General features: G+C 47.8%; 1 protein-coding gene across 1 annotated transcript in view; it reads left to right on the top strand.

Moving 5' to 3' along the window:
* RFX8 (regulatory factor X8) overlaps positions 1-20,156 on the top strand; it is a 954,619-nt gene that overhangs the window by 80,357 nt on the left and 854,106 nt on the right. Inside the window, exon 2 of the mRNA XM_086933389.1 lies at positions 89-212. Within this exon, the coding sequence (XP_086789515.1) occupies positions 89-212 (124 nt within the window). The remainder of the gene's footprint in view (positions 1-88; positions 213-20,156) is intronic.

The raw sequence follows: 20,156 nt of genomic DNA on the forward strand, positions 1-20,156 counted from the left end.
TCCCATATTACAAATATAATAAATGGAACTTGCTATTTCATTTGAATTACATTTGGTAAAATAATCATCTTTTTGTACATGTTTTAAGGTTGGTTGAGAACTTTCATGTGTCTGAAGGATGCAGTGTTCCTCGTTGTTTGATGTACGAAGTTTACACAGAGACCTGTGGTCAAGCCTCTGTCACTAAAGTTAATCCAGCCACGTTCGGAAAGGTAGTGTATGACAATTTTCTTGTGTTGTCTGCTGTACAAGGAATGTAGCATTTTGCAAAACTATGTAATATAACTATGGTGTGTGATTCCAAGTCATGATCTCCATTAGTCTGAAGCAAGACTACTAAGCAATCATTTTTGTTACATTTTTCCCGATATATTTTTGTAAAACTTTAAGTAAATGGACAGAAATGTTAGTGAGAACAAGTAGTCACGAATGAGCATGACAGGTAGTTAGGTCATGTCCAGATATGCCCATTGTTCTCCCATGAAGTGGGGTTTGCTGTATAAAGTGATTCATAAAAATCCATGCAGACAGCCATTTTCCTTATCCCTGTGGACCATCCTTTTGTCTGTGTCCATTAGTGTGGCAATGCACTCCCTTTTTTGCTTAGCCCGCACTTTGTCAGCCAACACTTATTTTTTTGGTACTATTTTCATAAGATGCCTTCTTTGCTGTCAGAATGGCAGTATACTAGGGTGAATGTATTTGCCTCTTCTTTCAAAGGGTCCCCTGGGTTCCCACATCCCAAATCCCATTAACCTCCAGTAATTCAGTGAATTCATCTTATCTACCCAATAGGGGTTCATTGCCACATGTATGGGAGTTGAGAAAAGTATATAACTTCTTTGTGGCTCTCTAACTTTATGGTCAGAAGTATCTAAAAGATATTGACAGTCGTCCATGTTTAAAAATTGATCAAAGTTCTCTTTGGGATTTTGTGCATGTTACTTTTGGTCCCGGATCATTAGCAGAAATCCCTTACTTTGTACAGACACCACATGCCACTTTAATAAAGAATATTCTGCCTTAGGTGCTAAAAGTCAGTTTCCCTCACCTTCTAAGTCTATACCAACTTACAATATGCATCTGGTAAAAGCCCAGGTGAGAAAACTGAAATAGTTATACTACCATTCATTGTAGAGACCCGACTAGTTTTTAGGAAAAGGACTTCTCCAGTATTGGGGTGTGTTTCATAGATTCACATGCCTGAATCATTCCCCGTCGTCGGAGTGGGGGGTCCCACGGTACATAAAAAAGCAATAATATGCATACAATAACCAAAAAACCTTTGTAATAACCAACCAGGAAGTAAAGTAGCCCTAAGCTACAGGAGCAAACATTTCCACACTCATGACTATCCTAGTCATTATGTATAGACCAAACTGCAGCCAATCAGGCGCCAGCACCCACCAGAATGTTCTCCCCAGAGGCTCAGGCTCTCAGATTTTCTACCGCACGTCGTGTGAAGGGAGTCTCCCTGAGCTCTGCTCAGTACTTCACAATTTTGGTTGGTTTTTGTGAATCTTGTGGAAAGCTTAGGCTTTTTAAGGAAGATCCCCACAAGAAATGTATTTATTGTCTGTATCCAGACCATGAGGTAAAGGAGTGTAAGATCTGCAGAACCTTTCCTCAGAAGACCCTCAGAGACAGGGAGGGTCGTCTTCTCCTGTGGCTGCAGAAGATCAAGGACCAGGATAACCCCCTTTCTGAGGTAGGAAGTATAGCTTCAGGTCAACTATGTCCTCTAGAAAGAGGAAGGCTGAGGTAGAAATAACTTCTCCTGGGGCAAAGGTGTTGAGAAGAGCCAAATCCTCCAAGGATTCTGGTGTGCCTTCGGCTTCTACCTCCAAAAAGGCATCTCCACCTTCAAAATCTGAACCTGGTACACCCCTGAGAAAGTCTGGAAAGTCTTCATCTTCCAAATGACCATCACAGAAAATGTTACCTCAGAAAACCACACAGTCGACGGCAGTGCCGACGACGGCTTCTCCGTCGACGGTTTTCAACGTCGACGCATCTTAGACGTCGACGGTTACCTTCTCCTTGCCAAAGCCTGAGATGGCGATGTCTTCAGCTTCTTCCCTGTCGACGCTAGTCACTGTGACGGTTCGACCCATCTCGTCGACAAAGTTAATACCATCGATCGCCGACGCCCCATCGTCGACGAAGGTTATGAAAGTCCCGCCGACGAGCGTATTGTCGTCGAAGCATTCATCGATGAAAGCCATCCCATCGACGGTTTCCTCGTCGGCGAAGACCACCTTCCCGTCGACCACTTCATCGTCGACGAAGATCACCTTCCCATCGACGACCCCATCGTCGACGAAGATTACATCGTCATCGAAGGCACCTCTCACTTCACCAGCATGCCTTATCGGACAGTCAAAGACGGATTCAGTCGTCACCCAAGCAGCTCGGAGACGAGCCAGGAATACATCTTCGCAGATAACCGCTCCACCGGACAGGGACGGTAGATGTCTGGACTCCATTGGCAAAAAGGTTTCAACTATAGCTGCAACTACTGTCTGCGCTGCGAACTCCCTAGCGATATTAAGGAGATATGATAGACAGATGTGGTCGGATATATCGCAATATTTTGAGAAGCTTCCGGAACCTGACATATCTGAAGCCAGGAAAATACTACATGAAGGGGAATGTACCTCAGCAGAAATGATTGATACAGCAGTAGATGTGGCAGCTACTGGTTTCAGGCAGTTGGAGGGTGCAGCAGTGCTGAGAAGGCAAGGTTGGCTGAAATCAACATCCTTTCGCCAAGAGGTTCAAGCTAAAATCATAGATATGCCTTATGATGGGGAGTTTCTCTTTGGTCAGCATGTTGATGAAACTTTGCAGACCATAAAGAAGGACACAGAGACGGCAAGATCGCTGGGGAGTCTACAATTTCGTAAATCGTCCTTTCGTAGTGCAAAAGAACGGGGCAATTTTCCAATAGAGGAGGATACTCTCAGCAACGTTCGTATCAAACCACACAAGGTAACCAAAGAAACCAACCGTACAAACAACAAACGTACGGTCAGCGAGGAAGCAATTATTCTCAAGTAAGAAGGAAGTCTTCTTATCGGGGACGAGAGACCTTCAAAAATAAATGAGACGGACAACCTGCCACCATCTCTACCAATTCCAAAGGCGAAAATTGGAGGAAGAATATCCAGTTTCTTATCGAATTGGTTAAAAATTACTACGGACAGATGGGTCCTGGATGTAGTAGCCAGGGGCCACGCTCTGGAATTTGTCAAAACACCTCCAAATTCTCCCCCAAAAGGTCCACAACCAGCTCATCTCAAGGAGCTGTTCTCCCAAATATATGTAATGATTCGGAAAGGAGGGATCGAAAAAGTACCTCAATTGCAAAGAGAAATAGGTTTCTATTCAAGATTTTTCCTCATACGAAAGAAGTCAGGGGAATGGCGTCCTGTCCTCGACCTGCGTGCCCTCAACAAATACCTCAAAAGAATTGTCCTTCCGGATGTTAACACTTCAAGAAATCCTCCAGTTTCTCTCGGAGGGGGATCACATGGCAACCCTCGACCTTCAGGATACTTATTTCCATGTGCCTATCCTTCCCAGGCACAGGAAATTCTTACGGTTCAGAGTGGCTGGCAGGGACTTTCAATTCAAAGTTCTCCCATTTGGACTCTGTTCAGCTCCCCAAGTTTTCACGAAGATATTAGCTCCAGTGGCAGCTCATCTTCGTTTGGAAGGTATTCAAATTTTTCCATACTTAGATGACTGCCTTATCAAGGCCAATTCTCTAGGAACAGCAAAAGCGAATGTTCGAAGATGCCTGTCACTATTCCAGTCCCTGGGTCTCTCAGTCAATCTCGAGAAATCCCATCTAACTCCATCACGTAGAAAGTCTTTCTTGGGGGCCACAATAGACACTCAACTCACTCAGGCTTTCGTTTCAAAAGAAAGGCAGATAAAAATTTACAAGATGGCTTCCCTACTACTACAAAAAGAGTGAGTTTCTGATAGATACATCTGCCGTGTGGATTCCTCACCTTGTGAATATCCCCCTTGCGTCAGCAACAATCGGAAATTCTTTTTGTAGCTTCGCGCCGACGTGGACGCGGACGTCACAGAGACACGGCTCCGCTCGCGACTCCGCTGACGTCACCGACGCCTACAATAGGCCCACGCCGGCGTGATGACATCAGTTCCCTTTTTTCCGCGTCGTCGACGCTAACGGTGTTCAGGGATCGTGCTGTAGCTTTTCAGTAACTTTGTTACTATTTACCTGTTATTCTGTATAACATCTTATTCTTAGGGATGTCGTCGAAGAAGACTGGTTTCAAGGCTTGCGGCGAATGTGGCAAGACCATGTCCATCACCGATCCACACGACTGCTGTGTCTGGTGTTTAAGCTCCGACCATGATGTTGAGGACTGTGCTTGCTGCAAGAAGATGACTTCGAAGGCGCTGAGAGAGAGAGAGGCGAAACTCCTTGTGGCTAAGCTTAAGAGTAAGAAGGAAAAGAAATCTTCGAAGTCTCGAACTCGTCGTTCGAGGTCGAGGTCTCGGTCTCGATCGAGTTCACGCTCGGAGTCGTCTTCAGCTCACGCGTCGAAGTCTTCGAGGAAGAAGCACAAGAAGAGGAGCCACGAGTCACGTCATCGCTCCGGAAAAGACTCTGGTTCGAGACCGAAGTCCCAGGTTAAGCTCCTGAGTAAGGAGTTGGTGGTTTCGGAGTCGGAGCATGTCTCTGTGGGTGAGGCTTCACTACCAGGTTCGCCCGAATCACAGGAGCAGGTCCATTCTCCAGTTCCATCCAATCCTTCTGGTCAGGAGGATGAAGGTGAGGAGCAGGGGGCTAGTGAAGTCGAGGTTCCGGTGCCTGCAGGTTCGTCGACCCCGGTTCCAGGACTCGTTGAAGAGGTTGACGTCGTCTCGACTCCGCCTCCTCAGGAACGACCCAGAGATTCTTATCCTGAGTTTCCAGCTCCAGGTCAGGATCCATCTCAGTTCCTGAACGCCATGTTTGGTGTCTATTCTAGGGCAATGTTCCCGTCTGGTGCACCTGTTGGTCCCACGGGTCCTATGGCTTTCAACTTGGGTGTTCCCCAAGCTTATGCCCCTGCGCCCTTCATGCCTTTTATGCCGGCTATACCACCGAATTTGGCATTTACCGACACCTCTGGTGTCGTCGACGCCGAAGCGCTCGACGCCGACTCCGTCGACGCCAGTCACATCGACGCCGATGCCTACGACTCCGAGGCAAGATTCTCTCCGACCTCGAGCTGAGAAGCCTCGTCCGACGTCGAGTTTGACGCCGGCTCCGGCGCCGTCGGAGTCGATTCCGAACCCGTTGGCTTCGATTGTGAAGGAAAGGTCTCGGAGAAGGGCTCAGAGACTCCTGGAAGAAGATAGGTATCAGTATTCGGATACTGAAGAAGGAGAGTTACGGGATTCTGAGGATCTTTTTGAAGATTTGTGTGAGGCCAGTGGGCTTGAACTGTCACCTGAATGGGAGTTGGCTTCAGTTTCTAATGTGCCATCAAAGGATGTGGTGCCTTATCACACTGTTATTAAAAAAGCAGCGAGCCTTTTGAACATTACTCTTCCTACTGCTGACTATAAGCCTAACATCTTGACTGAGGTTCTTCATTCTCCCTCGTCAGTGGTTGAGCCTGTGTTGCCCTTCAACGAGGCCTTGACTGAGCCCATCTATGAGGTGTGGAAGAAGCCTTTGTCTGCTCCTGCAGTTTCGAGATCAGTTGCAAGGAGGTGCAGAGTGGCACCTGAGGACCCTGCATTTTTATCTATTCATCCCTTGCCTGAGAGTTTGGTGGTGCAGGCTGCTTGCTCTAAGAAGTCTGCTGGAGCTTTCCCACAGGTTCCTGGGGACAAGGAATCCAGGAAGCAAGATCAGGGTGCCAGGAAGGTCTTCTCATCGGCCAGTATGGCATTAAAATCAACCAATGCAACGTGCCTGATGGGAAGATATATCCATGCCTTGATGGATTCTGTCAAGCGGCTAGTTCCGAAAATTCCTGAAGATGACCGGAAGGATTTTCAGGAGGTGATTTCAGACACTCAAGCAGCTGCAAGACAGGTGATTCAGAGTGGCCTGGACACTGCTGATTCGGTGGCAAGGGTCATGGGTTCATCTGTGGCCACCAGGAGGGCCGCCTGGCTTAAGTCATCAGAGTTCTCTGCGGACGTCCAGTCTGCATTGTTGGACTTACCTTTTGATGGCTCAGGATTGTTTGGCAAGAAGGCTGATGCTGCCTTGGAACGTTTTAAGGACAGTAGGGCCACTGCAAAGTCCTTGGGTCTTCAGTCCAGAGGAACTACTGGTAAACGCTTCAGGGGGTTCGGAAGATCTTCCTTTCGCTCTTACAGACCTTCCCAGCAACAGCCTCAGCAGCAACAAAATACGCTGTACAAGTCGTACAGGGGCAGACAAAGATCCCGCCCTAGAGGTCGTCAATCCTCCTCCTCCTCCTCCTCTCCTTCCCAACCCCCAGCCAATGCAGCAAAGCAGCCCTAGATCCGCCATTCCGGATCATGTGGGCCCAGTGGGGGGTCGGCTTACTCATTTCCTACAAGATTGGGATTTAATTACATCGGATCTTTGGGTTCTCAATCTTGTAGGGAATGGGTATGCACTTCCTTTCCGGGAATTCCCTCCCAATTACCCTCCTTGCCAGGGTTATTGTTCGGAGGACCACCTGCTTTGCCTGCAGGAAGAAGTCCTGGCTCTTTTCAAAAAAGGTGCGATAGAGGTGGTTCCAGAGCAGGAAAGGGGTCAGGGGTGCTACTCCCGGTATTTCCTGATCCCCAAGAAAGATGGCAGGCTTCGACCTATTCTGGATCTCAGGATCTTGAACCTTTACCTGAAACAGGAAAAGTTCAAGATGCTCACTCTTGCACAGGTTCTTCAAGCGCTGCTGGAAGAAGACTGGATGGTGTCAATCGACTTGCAGGATGCGTATTTTCATATTCCCATCCTGAAGTCGCACAGAAAGTATCTCCGTTTTACGGTGGGGTCACAACACTACCATTTTGGGGTTCTTCCGTTTGGTCTTACTACTGCTCCTCGAGTCTTCACCAAGGTGATGGCGGTGGTGGCAGCTCATCTCAGAAGATCGGGGATACATGTGTTTCCGTATCAGGACGACTGGCTGATCAAAGCGGAGTCGCCAGAGAAGGTGCTCCATCATCTGCAAGTGACAACTCAGTTGTTGCACAGGTTGGGTTTTTCGATAAATGTACCCAAATCTCACCTGGTGCCCTCACAGCGCAACCTGTTCATAGGTGCGGTACTGGACACTACTGTGTGTCGCGCATTCCCTCCCCCTCAATGGATTCGCGACATTCAGGAGATGATTCCTTTGTTTTTCCCTGGAGCGGTTGTTCCAGTCCTGAAGGTCCTTCGCCTGCTCGGTCTGATGGCTTCATGCATCCTGTTGGTCAACCATGCATGCTGGCACATGAGGGCACTCCAGTGGTGCCTCCGCAGGCAGTGGTATCAGCACAGCGGAGATCTCAGGGAGTCAGTGAAGATCTCCAGAGAAACTGCAGCGGATCTGTCTTGGTGGAGTGTGGAAGGCAATCTGTCTCAAGGAAAGCCTTTTCAGATTCCTCCTTCGGTTGCCACAGTAGTATCGGACGCGTCCACCCTCGGGTGGGGTGCTCATCTGGGGGACCTGGAGGTCAAAGGTCTTTGGTCTCCAGAGGAAAGGTTGCTTCACATCAACCTTCTGGAATTGCGGGCAATTCGTCTGGCGCTCAAGGCCTTCCTCCCTTCCCTTCGCGGTCAGTCGGTCCAAGTCCTAACGGACAACACGACCGCGATGTGGTACATCAACAAACAGGGAGGAGTAGGGTCGCAGTGTCTCTGCAGAGAGGCTCTGCGTCTCTGGTCCTGGGTTCAGGACCATCAGATTTGTCTGATGGCAAATCATCTGGCCGGAGTTCAGAACGTTCGTGCAGACAGTCTCAGTCGGCAGTTCTCTGCCGTTCACGAGTGGAGGCTCCATCCAGAGGTAGTTCACGACATCTTTCGGATGTGGGGGACTCCTCGGGTGGACCTGTTTGCCACTCACGAGAATGCTCACTGCCTGTCATTCTGCAGCCTCCAGTTTCCGATGCAGGGAGCCTTGGGGGATGCGTTTCAGTTGAGTTGGAGCTCGCAACTCCTTTACGCGTTTCCTCCCATACCCTTGATTCCTCGGGTTCTGAGGAAAGTTCGCCAAGACCGGGCCCGAGTTATATTGATTGCTCCGGATTGGCCAAGAAGGGTGTGGTACTCAGACCTTCTCCACCTCTCCTCTCACCCGCCGCTCCGTCTCCCTCACAGGGCAGATCTCCTCTCTCAGTGGGAGGGGCAGGTTCTACACCCCCACCTCCAGACCTTACACCTTCATGCCTGGAGATTGAACGGGGCAACCTGATTTCTTTTTCTCTCCCTCACGATGTGGTGGATGTCATTTTGTCAGCCAGGCGTGACTCCACTAAGTCCATCTATTCTTATAGGTGGTCTAAGTTTGTTATTTGGTGCAGGGAGAAGTCCATAGACCCTTTAAGGGCTCATTTATCTGATGTTCTCCAGTTTGCCCTTTCTCTGGCACAGAAGTCGCTTGCTGTTGCCACAGTGAAGGGTTATCTGTCAGCGCTGTCGGCGTTTATTTGTTTGCCTGACCAGCCTTCTCTGTTTAAGTCTCCTATAGTTTTGAGGTTTTTGAAGGGCCTCATTAATAAGTACCCTCCTGTCCCTTTTATTGTGCCTCAGTGGGATTTGAATCTAGTTCTGACATTTTTAATGGGTGCTCCTTTTGAGCCTCTTCATAAATGTACCATGAGGCTCCTGACTTTCAAAACTGTTTTCCTCGTTGCGATAACTTCGGCAAGGAGGGTAAGTGAGCTTCAAGCTCTTAGTTCCAAGCCCCCATTCCTGTCCATTCATGCTGATCGAATGGTTCTAAGGACCAGGGCTGCTTTTCTGCCGAAGGTGGTGTCTTCTTTCCACCTTGGTCAATCCGTCACCCTCCCTTCCTTTTATCCTCCCCCTCACCCTTCCAAGGAGGAGGAGAGGTTGCACCGTCTGGACCCCAAGAGGGCGGTGTCTTTTTATTTGGACAGAACTAGAGACTGTCGCATGGACGACCAGCTCTTTATTGGCTTTGCTGGCTGCAAGAAGGGAAGAGCGGTCCATAAGAGGACTTTGTCGAGGTGGATCGTCCTCTGCATTAAGATCTGCTACTCTTTGGCCGGTAAGGAGCCTCCAGAGGGCATAAGAGCTCATTCGACTAGGGCTAAGTCTTCGACCTCTGCATTGGCTAGAGGTGTGCCTGTAGAGGATATTTGTAGGGCCGCAACTTGGTCTTCCCTCCACACTTTCGCGAAGCACTACTGCTTGGATACCGAAGTGAGGAGGGATGGTCATTTTGCGCGCTCTGTTCTTCAGGATTTCCTGGTCTAGAAGAGTGGACACCCTCCTCCGGGAGTGGGGACTGCTGTGGGACTCTATTCACAAGGTGAGGAATCCACACGGCAGATGTATCTATCAGAAGAACAAGTTACTTACCTTCGGTAACGCTTTTTCTGGTAGATACAATATCTGCCTGTGGATTCCTCACTGACCCACCCGCCTCCCCGTTGTCCACTCTTCTTTGCCAGAGTATCTCTAATGGATTGTTTTATTGTAAAATGTTTTATTGCTTTTACTTCACACTGTGTGTGTTACTTTGATTTCTATACTGTGTATATTGATTACATTACTACTGTGATCGGTCCGTCCGTGTGCCTCGAAGGCACGGAAAAAAGGGCGGAACTGATGTCATCACGCCGGCGTGGGCCTATTGTAGGCGTCGGTGACGTCAGCGGAGTCGCGAGCGGAGCCGTGTCTCTGTGACGTCCGCGTCCACGTCGGCGCAAAGCTACAAAAAGAATTTCCGATTGTTGCTGACGCAAGGGGGATATTCACAAGGTGAGGAATCCACAGGCAGATATTGTATCTACCAGAAAAAGCGTTACCGAAGGTAAGTAACTTGTTCTTCTGTTCGCATGTTCAAATCTTTCCTAGAAATGATCTCCTCCTGCATCCCTCTGATACCCTACTGTCGTCTCAGAATGAGACCCTTGCAAGAGGAACTCAGTCTCCAATGGGTACAGGCTTCAGGGTCATTCGACGACATGATCAACATAACTCCTCGTATGAGAGACGCCTTTTGATGGTGGATACAAAAGAACAATTTGAAAAAGGGATGTGCATTCCTGACGGAGGTGCCAAGGTTTACCGTCACCACGGACACTTCTCTGGAAGGATGGAGCGCACACCTTCAGGGAACGACGGTCAACTGAAAATGGAGTGTGCAACAGAGAAAATGGCACATAAATCTCCTGGAGCTGCGAGCCATTTTTCTAGCCCTGGAGTCTTTTCGGACAGTCATCGAGGGTTCCACGGTTATAATTCGAACAGACAATACAACAAGTATGCATTATCTAAACAAACAAGGAGGAACGAGGTCGGCCCTACTATCTCAGCAAGCGAGGAGATTTGGGATTGGGCCCTGGATCACAAGATCAATCTGTCAGCGGGTCACGTTCCAGGGATTTCCAACGTGTTAGCAGACTCCCTCACCCCGACCTGGACTTGTTTGCAACGAATCAGAACCGAAAATGCCTACACTTTGCAAGCTAGATTCCCCACAAGAACTCATGCAGGGATGCGCTTTCGATGAACTGGTCTCAGATATATGCATACGCCTTTCCACCAATTCCGTTGGTTCCCAGGGTCATCCGGAAGATGAAGAGACAAGAGACAACCATGTCGCCTAATTCTCATTGCGCCCAGATGGCCTCGACAGTATTGATTCACCGAGCTTCTCCTCCTCTCGGAGTGCAATCCCATTCAGTTGTCACCCATACCGAATCTCTTGACAATACAAGGGGGTCAAGTTTGCCATCTGGATCCAGCTTCCTTGAAAGTAGCAGCTTGGCTCCTTAACACATTGAATTCGCCCATTTAGACATCCCTGCGGATTGTCAAGAGGTTTTAGCCAATGCTAGGGCGTCGGCCACGGTTAAGACTTACAAGCTCAAATGGAAGAGGTTCTGTGCCTGGTGTCACTCTGCCAATCTACATCCGATTTATGCTAAACCGGAACAGATCTTGCCATTCTTCCTTCATCTGGCTAGATTGGGTTTATCTCATTCAACTCTAAAAGTATTTTTGGCAGCCATTTCCAGATTCCAGCAGGATGGATCTACTTCTCTTTATTCATCAAGAATAATTCAGCAATTTTTTAAAGGATTATTCCGAATGTTTTCCTCCAGTTCGACGTCCACCTCCATCCTGGTATTTAAATGTGATGCTCGCTCAACTCATGCGTCACCCTTTTGAACCTATTCATAAAGTAGATCTCAAGTTCCTTTCATGGAAAGTTTCTTTGCTCTTAGCACTGACGTCAGCACGGAGAGTCAGCGACATTCAGGCGTTCACAACCAAGTCTCCTTTCTTGTAATTCACTTCAAATTCAGTGGTGCGGCATACCAATCCAAGTTACATGCCTAAGGTACCCTCTGACTTTCATCTTAACGAGCCGGTGATTCTAAAGACATTCTTTCCAAATCCGCAAACAGCGGCAGAAAAGGCCTTGCATTCACTAGATATCAGGAGATGTCTCAAGTTCTATCTCCAACAAACTGCCACATTAAGGAAAACAGACCAATTGTTTGTAGCATATGGAAGGCTACGTCAGGGATATGCTGTATCCAAGCAGACTATAGCCCATAGGTCTCCTCAGCGATTGATCTGTGTCATCAGCAAGCAGGAAGACCTCTACAGTCTTTGCCAAGGGCGTATTCTACAAGAGCGGTCTCCTCTTCTACCGCTCTCTTCGCTGGTGTGCCTCTCCACCAGATTTGCAGAGCAGCAACTTTGTCCAGCAGGCATACCCTCACCAAGCATTACTGTTTGGACACTGCAAGTGATGCAGATACTTCAGTAGGAAGAGCAGTTCTTCGCAATCTTTTCAAATAAGGTGAGCCTCTGTTCTCCCTCCTTCTCTTTGCTCTTTTGTTAGACGCTTATTCTGACATGTTGGTTACTTTTGCTAAACATGCATGTATACTGTGACACAAGGAGCGTCTGAAGAGCATATTGTTTGTGTACTGCTATCTATTCTGATTCAGGCATGTGAATCTATGAAAGACACCCCAATGCTGGAGAAGAACAATAGTTACTTACCTGTAATCTGTGGTTCTCCAGTATTGGTGTCTTTCATAGATTCACATGCACCCGCCCACCTCCCCTCAGAGGCTCCTCAGGCGAGTATATTGGCTTCACTCCTGTGCGAGAAAATCTGAGAGCCTGAGCCTCTGCGCAAGGAGGTGTGCTATAGTTACATGGATGGGAAAAGATGGGTTTTGAGGGATTTCTTAAAACTCTGGAAGTTGGTACCCTGTCTCAAGAAAAAGGGGAGCGAGTTCCATAGTATGGGACCTTTGTAGGACCGAGCTCGACCTCCCTGTCTTACTTTCCTCACACGAGGTACCTGAAGGAGCATTTTGGTTGCTGGAACGTAGGACACGTTCAGGCCTATAGGGGATGATTTTTTTTGTCAGGTATTTTTGTCTAGAACCAGAGAGACATTTAAAAATGGTACAGCAAATCTTAAACTTGATACGTTGTCGTACTGGTAACCAGTGAAGTGTATCAAGAAGGGGACGGGAGGGGGATCTGGCCGGGGTTATTAAGGACCAGTCTTGCTGCGGTGTTCTGGACCACTTGCAATCTACTGAGTTGTTCCTCATTGGCAGAGATGTAAAGGCCATTATAGTAGTCTAGTCTACTTATTACAAGGGTCTGAACAAGTGTCTTTGTATATTGATCAGGCAGAAATGGAAAGATGGGTTTTAAGAGTCCGATAGTGTGGAAACAAGACCCGGTCACCTGATTAACATGTTCTCTTAGCAACAAGGCCTGGTCTAGACGTACTCCAAGATTCTTTGCTATCTGCTTGGGACAGGGAGCTGGGCCCAGGTCCAAAGGCCACCAATCTGGTGACCACAGGAGAGGTGCCTCTCCAAACAACATAACCTCAGTTTTGCCTACGTTGCATTGGAGGCTATTAGAGGCCATCCAATCTGCCACTGCTCTCATGCCCTCAGCGAAAGATTTCCTGATTGAGGGTGTGAGGGTTTGGAACGGGAAAAAGAGCTGGGTGTCGTCAGCATACGACACCGGGGTGAACCCATACGCTCTCACAATGTCTGCCAAGGGGGCCACATCCACATTGAAGAGTGTAGGGCTTAGGCATGAGCCTTGTGGCACCCCCTTGGTGAGCTCCCTAGAGGTGGGACGTAGGGAGCCTAACCTGACACTTTGTGAGCGATTGGAGAGAAAGCTCTCCAGCCATAACAGAGCCTGACCTCCTATCCCCACCTTCCGCAGATGACCGAGAAGAATGCCATGTGACACCGTGTCAAAAGCAGCGGAGAGGTCAAACAGCACCAGAATCATAGAGCCCCCTCTGTCCAATGCCATCCTGATGTTATCGGTCACGGAGAGGAGGGCAGATTCGGTGCTGTGATTGGGTCTAAACCCAGATTGGGAGTAGTCCAGACCTCCCGCTGCCTCGATGTACTTAGACAGATAAGTGTTTACATGCCTCTCGGTCATCTTGCTGCGGTATGGCACAAAGGAGATGGGGCGGAGGTTAGAAAGGTCTGTCCAAGGCAGCGTTGTGTTCTTGCGAATGGGGTTCACCACGGCTTTCTTCCACTCTGAGGGTACTTTACTCTCCTTAAGGGAGAGATTTATTACCGATAGCATCTCTGACCTGAGCAACGAGCTCAAGGAGGCACCCATTTTGGCAGGTATAAAATCATCAGGGGACCCTGTTTTGATGTGGCTAATTAAGGAGGTGAAATCAGAGTCATTGACTTCTGGGAACATCATTAACGAGCTATCATCGTTAATGGAAGACCGGGGTAGAGTGTTAATGATGATATTGCTAGGTCTGGAAGCAATCGTTATTCTTCCTTATATCATCTCAATTTTGTTCTAAAAAAAAGCAGAGATGTTATTGCAGAGGGGTTGGGAGAAGTCATCTGGGCTTTCACAAGCTCCCGGTTTAACAAAAGTTTGTAGAATTTTATATAATTCTTTAGAAGAGTTGCCTGCTTCTGCTATTTGCATGGTGAGACAATTCCTTCTGGCTAGTCGAATATGTTTATAGTAACTGGATTGAGCCTCTAAGTATACTTTCTTGCTTTTCTCCGTCCGGGTTTTCCTCCATACTTTCTCCAGTTTTCTACACCCCTGTGTTTCTATTCTAAGCTGTTCTGAGTACCAGACCTCTTGTTTGGAGGTGGGGTGTTGTTTTGTGAAGTTTGAGGGGGGCCAGGTAGTTAATAGCCTGTGCTAGGGAGTTATTAGACTTAAACAATGCAGATTCCACATCGTCTGTTTCTAAAATCACCGGTTTCTTCCATACTGTCTGTAAATCCTCCACTGTTACTTTATGCCATTGGCGACGCCATATGGCCGGAAGAGGTGGTCTATGGGGGGGTCTATTCTTGTCTAATAGGAAAAACTCGACTAAGAAGTGATCTGACCAATTCACGTACCTATGAGGACAACATTGGATTTTGGAACAGTTAGCAAAAACCAGATCCAGAGTGTGGCCCCCTGTGTGTGTGGGCCCACTATTTTGCATGTGGAGTCCTAGTCTGGATAAGTCTGAGAGCAAGGAGAAGGTGTCCGGATGCGTAGGGATATCTGCGTGAATATTAAAATCTCCTAAGAGTATAAAATCTTCCTTTGCCCTAAGATAAGGGGCCAGCATTTCCATAAGGGACAATGTAAAACCCTGCGCTGATCCAGGAGGACGATAAACTAAAGCTCCTTTCCAGTGAGTCTTAGTAATGGAGCTGACCTTAAATATCATTATTTCCATCAGAGTGCTGCTACGTTGTTCAAGTATGGAAATTTTTAAGTCCTCTTTATATACGACCGCTATGCCCCCTCCTATTTTGTCTGGGCGGTCTAGATGTAAAATCTTATATCCTATGGGGATCCCCAGCATTATGGTTGGAACTGTATGTGGTTTAAGCCACGTTTCCGTTAGGAAGCAGATCTCCGGGGTAGCCGAGTAGACCAGATCCCATAATTCGCAGTAATGTTTTGGTAGGGGGCGGATGTTCAAAAGAAAGATCTTTAGGCCCGAATGTGTGCGGTGATAAGATGCTTGGACATGACAATTCAGGCAGGAAAAGGGGCCTTCCGGGCATGGCCATGAGTCCCGGGCACATCCTATCATCGGGGTTGGTCGCAGCTCTTTTAGTACTTGGGCAGTATAGGTGAGACTATTTACCCTAGTAGGTGGTAAATCCATCTACGTAGAGCCTCTAGCCCCGAGCCACGTCCAGTCGCGGACGGGCCCAGACAGGCCTCTCTTTGGCTGCTCTTCGGCGTGTCTTCAGCTGCGTGCGATCGCTGCGCGCCCGGAAATGGACGAGGGCTAAATAGCCCTTGAAGTCAAACCACTAGAGCGCTAACTGCACCAGTGGTTACCGGAAGTACCTGGCTCTCACCTGACCCGCCCTCCGCACAACTGTACTAGTTACCTCGTCGGAACGGGGCGGTCAGGAATGAAAGTTGAGCCGAGGCTTCCCCGCTGCCATTCAGAAATGATTCCCCTCCTATTGATTCAGGTATGGGAAAATCGGCACAATGGCACTGTACAAGTGCGGATTCTGGCGTGGTTTAAAATCAGCACAACACAGAATGAGTGGTTTAAAATCAGCACAACACAAATAAAATGAAAATTAAAATGATTTTAGTCAGCACAGCGTAGAGCGCAATTAGGCAACCTTAGCAAGAGCAAGCGGGTCGGGGGACACTGCCACCGTCGCCTTACAAAACACTTTCACTTTTTCACAACTTTGACATTATTAATTATTGAGAACATGGTAGGATAAATTCAACCCATCATGATTGCTACCCATCAGTTTTAAAATGTCATCTTTAGGTTCCTTCTTGGAAGATAGAAATTCTCACCCATGCTTCCTTCTCTAGTAAGCAAAATCTGTATGAGTTGTAATTGTACTTCGATTTATATAGTGCTTACTGCCCGTGACAAGATGTTGAAGCAATTTGCACCAGGCAGCATGCTGCTCTAGGACCCAGTGTTAGTGGATAGTCCAGCAATATTGATTATTGTTGATTACCGGTATAAGTCTTTTATCCCCATACAAATCACTCCATGCATTCACTTCAGTGTCTTTGAGGTGGATTAAATGAATAGGAGTTAGTTTTGATCGTTAGTGGGGGTGGATGTGTGTGAGTTAATGCAAATGATTGTTGAGATTAATAGGTGAGCTAGAGAAGATTAGGTATTAATAGGGTGCAGAGGTATGGCTTTTAGAGTAAGGAGTAGATGTAGTGAGCTTGTAAATGAGTTGTGGGCAATTTGCAGAAATACAATAATAGAGATTAAGGTAAACACGCATGTTACAGAGTTGGTCGAGCTCAGAGAGAGGAAGCATGCAGAGGATGGAAATAAAGGAGAGGTCCATTTGAAAGAAAAAAAGAGAGGCAGCAATCAAAAGTTTTATTTAAAGAGAAGTATATTATGTTGGATCATAGGGCTATAGAGGACATTTTCGAGATCGCATGCAGTTTGAGGATGCAAGACTGTAGAAAGAAGCAACATATTTTGCATGTGAAGATTGTGCTATATTAGATATTTTCGAAAGGCACTAGTATAAGGCAATCTGTGTCCTTATAGGCTACTACTAGACCATTGCACCAGGTAGATGAGTTGATCAACTCAAGAGCTGGAAGCTAAAAATAATGGCTGGACACATGCATTGATAAATATCAAGTACTTCAGGCTGCACTCAAAGAAAGCATTGACCACAAGATCAAAGCAATGTATGAAAATACTTGGGCAAATAACATATTCATGGAAAAGGATATTTTGCAAATGCTGGTCTTCTGGTCTTCTGATGTTCATCTTCAAGTTTGACTTACAGTATTTATTACAAAGCAGAGTGGGATCCATTTGAATGTCTCTGGTTTATATTAGCACAAGATAGACGGTGAAGACAGCTTCCCAGATAGTGGAAGTGTATTGACTGGTTGGAGGGTGGAGATTACACTTCCTGAAGCACCGCCCTTTGGTAGATTGCAGTGGTGAGGGGTGGAACTACAGATTCTGTTGTGCAAGTTGACAGGGGCCTTTTAGATGATGCCAAGGTTTGTGCTTTCCTTGATCACATTTCCAATACATAAACTTCACTTCTCTTTGTGTCTCTGTTGTGGATATCCCAGACCGGACACTACTTTGTTGCAAGCAGCATTGAAAAAAGGTAGTGTTTGATCAGCAGTTCTAGCCAATTGAGTGTGAGAAACTCACGTTTTAAATAGAGATCGCAGCCAAAACAGTGTACACATAGAAGAGTGGATTTGCACATATGCTATAAATCCTTGATTCAAGATGAGACTGACACCTCAGTTTTAGAAGCAATTCATTGATATGAGTCCTTATTTGGCACTCCGGCTGATGAGGAGATGAATCCAATGAAACAGACCTTGACACCATAAACTCTGAAGAAGAAAGCATTTGTTGGGATGGGAGTACCTCCTGCATGGTAAACGGTAAGTCCCTCCTCATTTACTCCTGCCCTGTCTGCCCAAGTGCATGTGAAACCAGTATCCTTATTCTTTCTTTAGCCCTGCCAATATGTTAATCTGTCTTGTGAACAGGGACCTAAGTATGTCCCTGGCAAAGCTAGGTCCAGATCCTGTTATGTGAGATCGAGGGGCACAACAAGTGAGCTCTCTAGCAGGCCTAGAACTACTGTCTATGCCCTGGACAAGCCACTTAAAGCGGTGGCCTTAGTGTGACCAGATATTGTGAATCTCTAGTATGACAGCCCTTTTTCTGTGTTAGGAGACAGCACAGTCTTCAGACCCCTTTCATGTAATGTTCCTCTTTAGTGTGAACCCCAGACCATGTGCCGACGTTCTGTGTGCATGTTGAGTGAGTAAATGCTTAAATTGTGTGTGAGCACTGGGGGCAGTGAGATCTATTTTTGATGACTCCTCGTTTAGCGTGGCAATGGATGTAGGGTGGATACATCTTCTCCAGGAAGTGTAAATATATTGACTGTATTCCTGTGTATTCCTGTGACTGTAGGGTGGAGGCCCTGACACTGAATGAGGTAAGGACGGAGACAGGGCTACTCTTAGAAATACAATTAGGTCCTTGTTGAAAAAGACTCATAATTAGTTCTTCCTCAGCACTGACATTTGGTAGATAGTAGGGGTGCAAGATGAGACTGCAGTTTCTGTTGTTCAAAGGAAGGAATTTTCTCAGAACTGCATTTTTGTCTGTTTTGGATTAGTGCTTCTTGAAGACTCATGACAGCCAGGTGAAGAGAGATCTCCCACTTCATTTTGCCCTTGTTTTTGATAATACTACTTGGAGCCAGCATTATTGCTACTTACGGTGAGAGTCATTTCTTTGCAAAAACAGACAGAAGAGGATATTTGAGAACAAGCTCAAGCCGACTTTCAAACACTAGACGATCAATACACATCGGTTACTGAAAATTGGATGGGATCCAAACTACCCCACTTTGTTCCAGTTATAAGTTCTTCATGACTATAGGAGGGAGTGCGCCACAAAGTACTCGAAGGACTTTTGTGTGACCATCGATGGTGTCTGAATGACAGTGAGTTTTTCCGTAGTGCAGAGACATCACCTGAAGTCTGCACTTTTGGCTGGAAGAGCTGATCATCTGTTTGGACCTAGAGGCCTGTCTGCCGGCTAAAAAAAGGGAAGGAGAGTGCATGTCTCTGAAGAAGGAAAGACTTTTCAGGAGAAGCCCAATGTGTTACCAGAGCGAGCTACATGCAGAGAAAGCTGTCTGACAAAATGCAGCAAAGTCAAGAGTGACCCATGTTGTGAAGCAGTTCATAAGGTCAGTTGGACCACAACTTATAAATACGAAGCATCATTGGGTCATCAGGCATCTTCTTGTATGCCCAAGAGACTATTGGCTGCAGCGGCTGACTTCAGAGAAGAAAATCCCTCAATGCTACTGATGCAAAATTGCTGATCAGTCTAGACACCACAAACATAAGCCAGCTCTCAACCCCTAGACGTGAATCCACATCACCTGTCTTCAAAATGGGTGGGATCCGATCTACACCACTTTGTTCCATTTCCAAGTTCTTCATTACCAAGGAAGGGAGTGCTCTGTGAAGTACTTGAAGGACTGCTGTATGACCACGGCTTGTGTTTGCATGATAGAAACTTTCTATGAGCAGACATTACCTGAAGTCTGCACTTTTTGCTGGCGGACCTGATGGTCTGTTTGGACCCTAGAGGCCTGTCTGCTTGCTAAAAGACAGAAATAGAGTTCTTGTTCCTGCGTCCCGCTGCTTGTTTCCAGCCGTGAGGGCAACGGCTTTGTAGAACAGTGCTCTCTCCCTGCTGCTGGGGGACGGGCGCGGCCAGCGGCTACACTATCGTGCCGTGAGGGCAACCGCTACGAAGACTACAACCCCCAGGTGCCCCGGGACTCGCGTCGCACTTCCAACGCCAGCAACAGCGCCCGAAGGCGCTACAAATCGCCGGGGCGACCAGCGCTCCAGGGGGGGACCAACCTGAGGTCCCGCTGCTTGTTTCCAGCCGTGAGGGCAACGGCTTTGTAGAACAGTGCTCTCTCCCTGCTGCTGGGGGATGGGCGCGGCCAGCGGCTTCACTATCGCGCCGTGAGGGCAACGGCTACGAAGACTACATTCCCCAGGTGCCCCGTGACCCGCGTCGCACTTCTGAGTCCAGCAACAGCGCCAGGAGGCGCTACAAATCGCCGGAGCGACCGGCGCTCCAGGGGGGGACCAACCTGAGGTCCCTCTGCTTGTTTCCAGCCGTGAGGGCAACAGCTTTGTAGAACAGTGCTCTCTCTCTGCTGCTGGGGGACGGGCGCGGCCAGCGGCTACACTATCGTGCCATGAGGGCAACGGCTACGAAGACTACAACCCCCAGGTGCCCCGGGACCCGCGTCGCACTTCCGACGCCAGCAACAGCGACCGGAGGCGCTACAAATCACCAGAGCGACTCCCGTCCCGCGGGACGTGCGCGGGCAGCGCCGGGCTAAGCCCGGGCAAAGGTTGC

The sequence above is a fragment of the Lissotriton vulgaris genome, chromosome 8, assembly GCF_964263255.1.
Source record: "Lissotriton vulgaris chromosome 8, aLisVul1.2, whole genome shotgun sequence".
NCBI lineage: Eukaryota > Metazoa > Chordata > Amphibia > Caudata > Salamandridae > Lissotriton > Lissotriton vulgaris.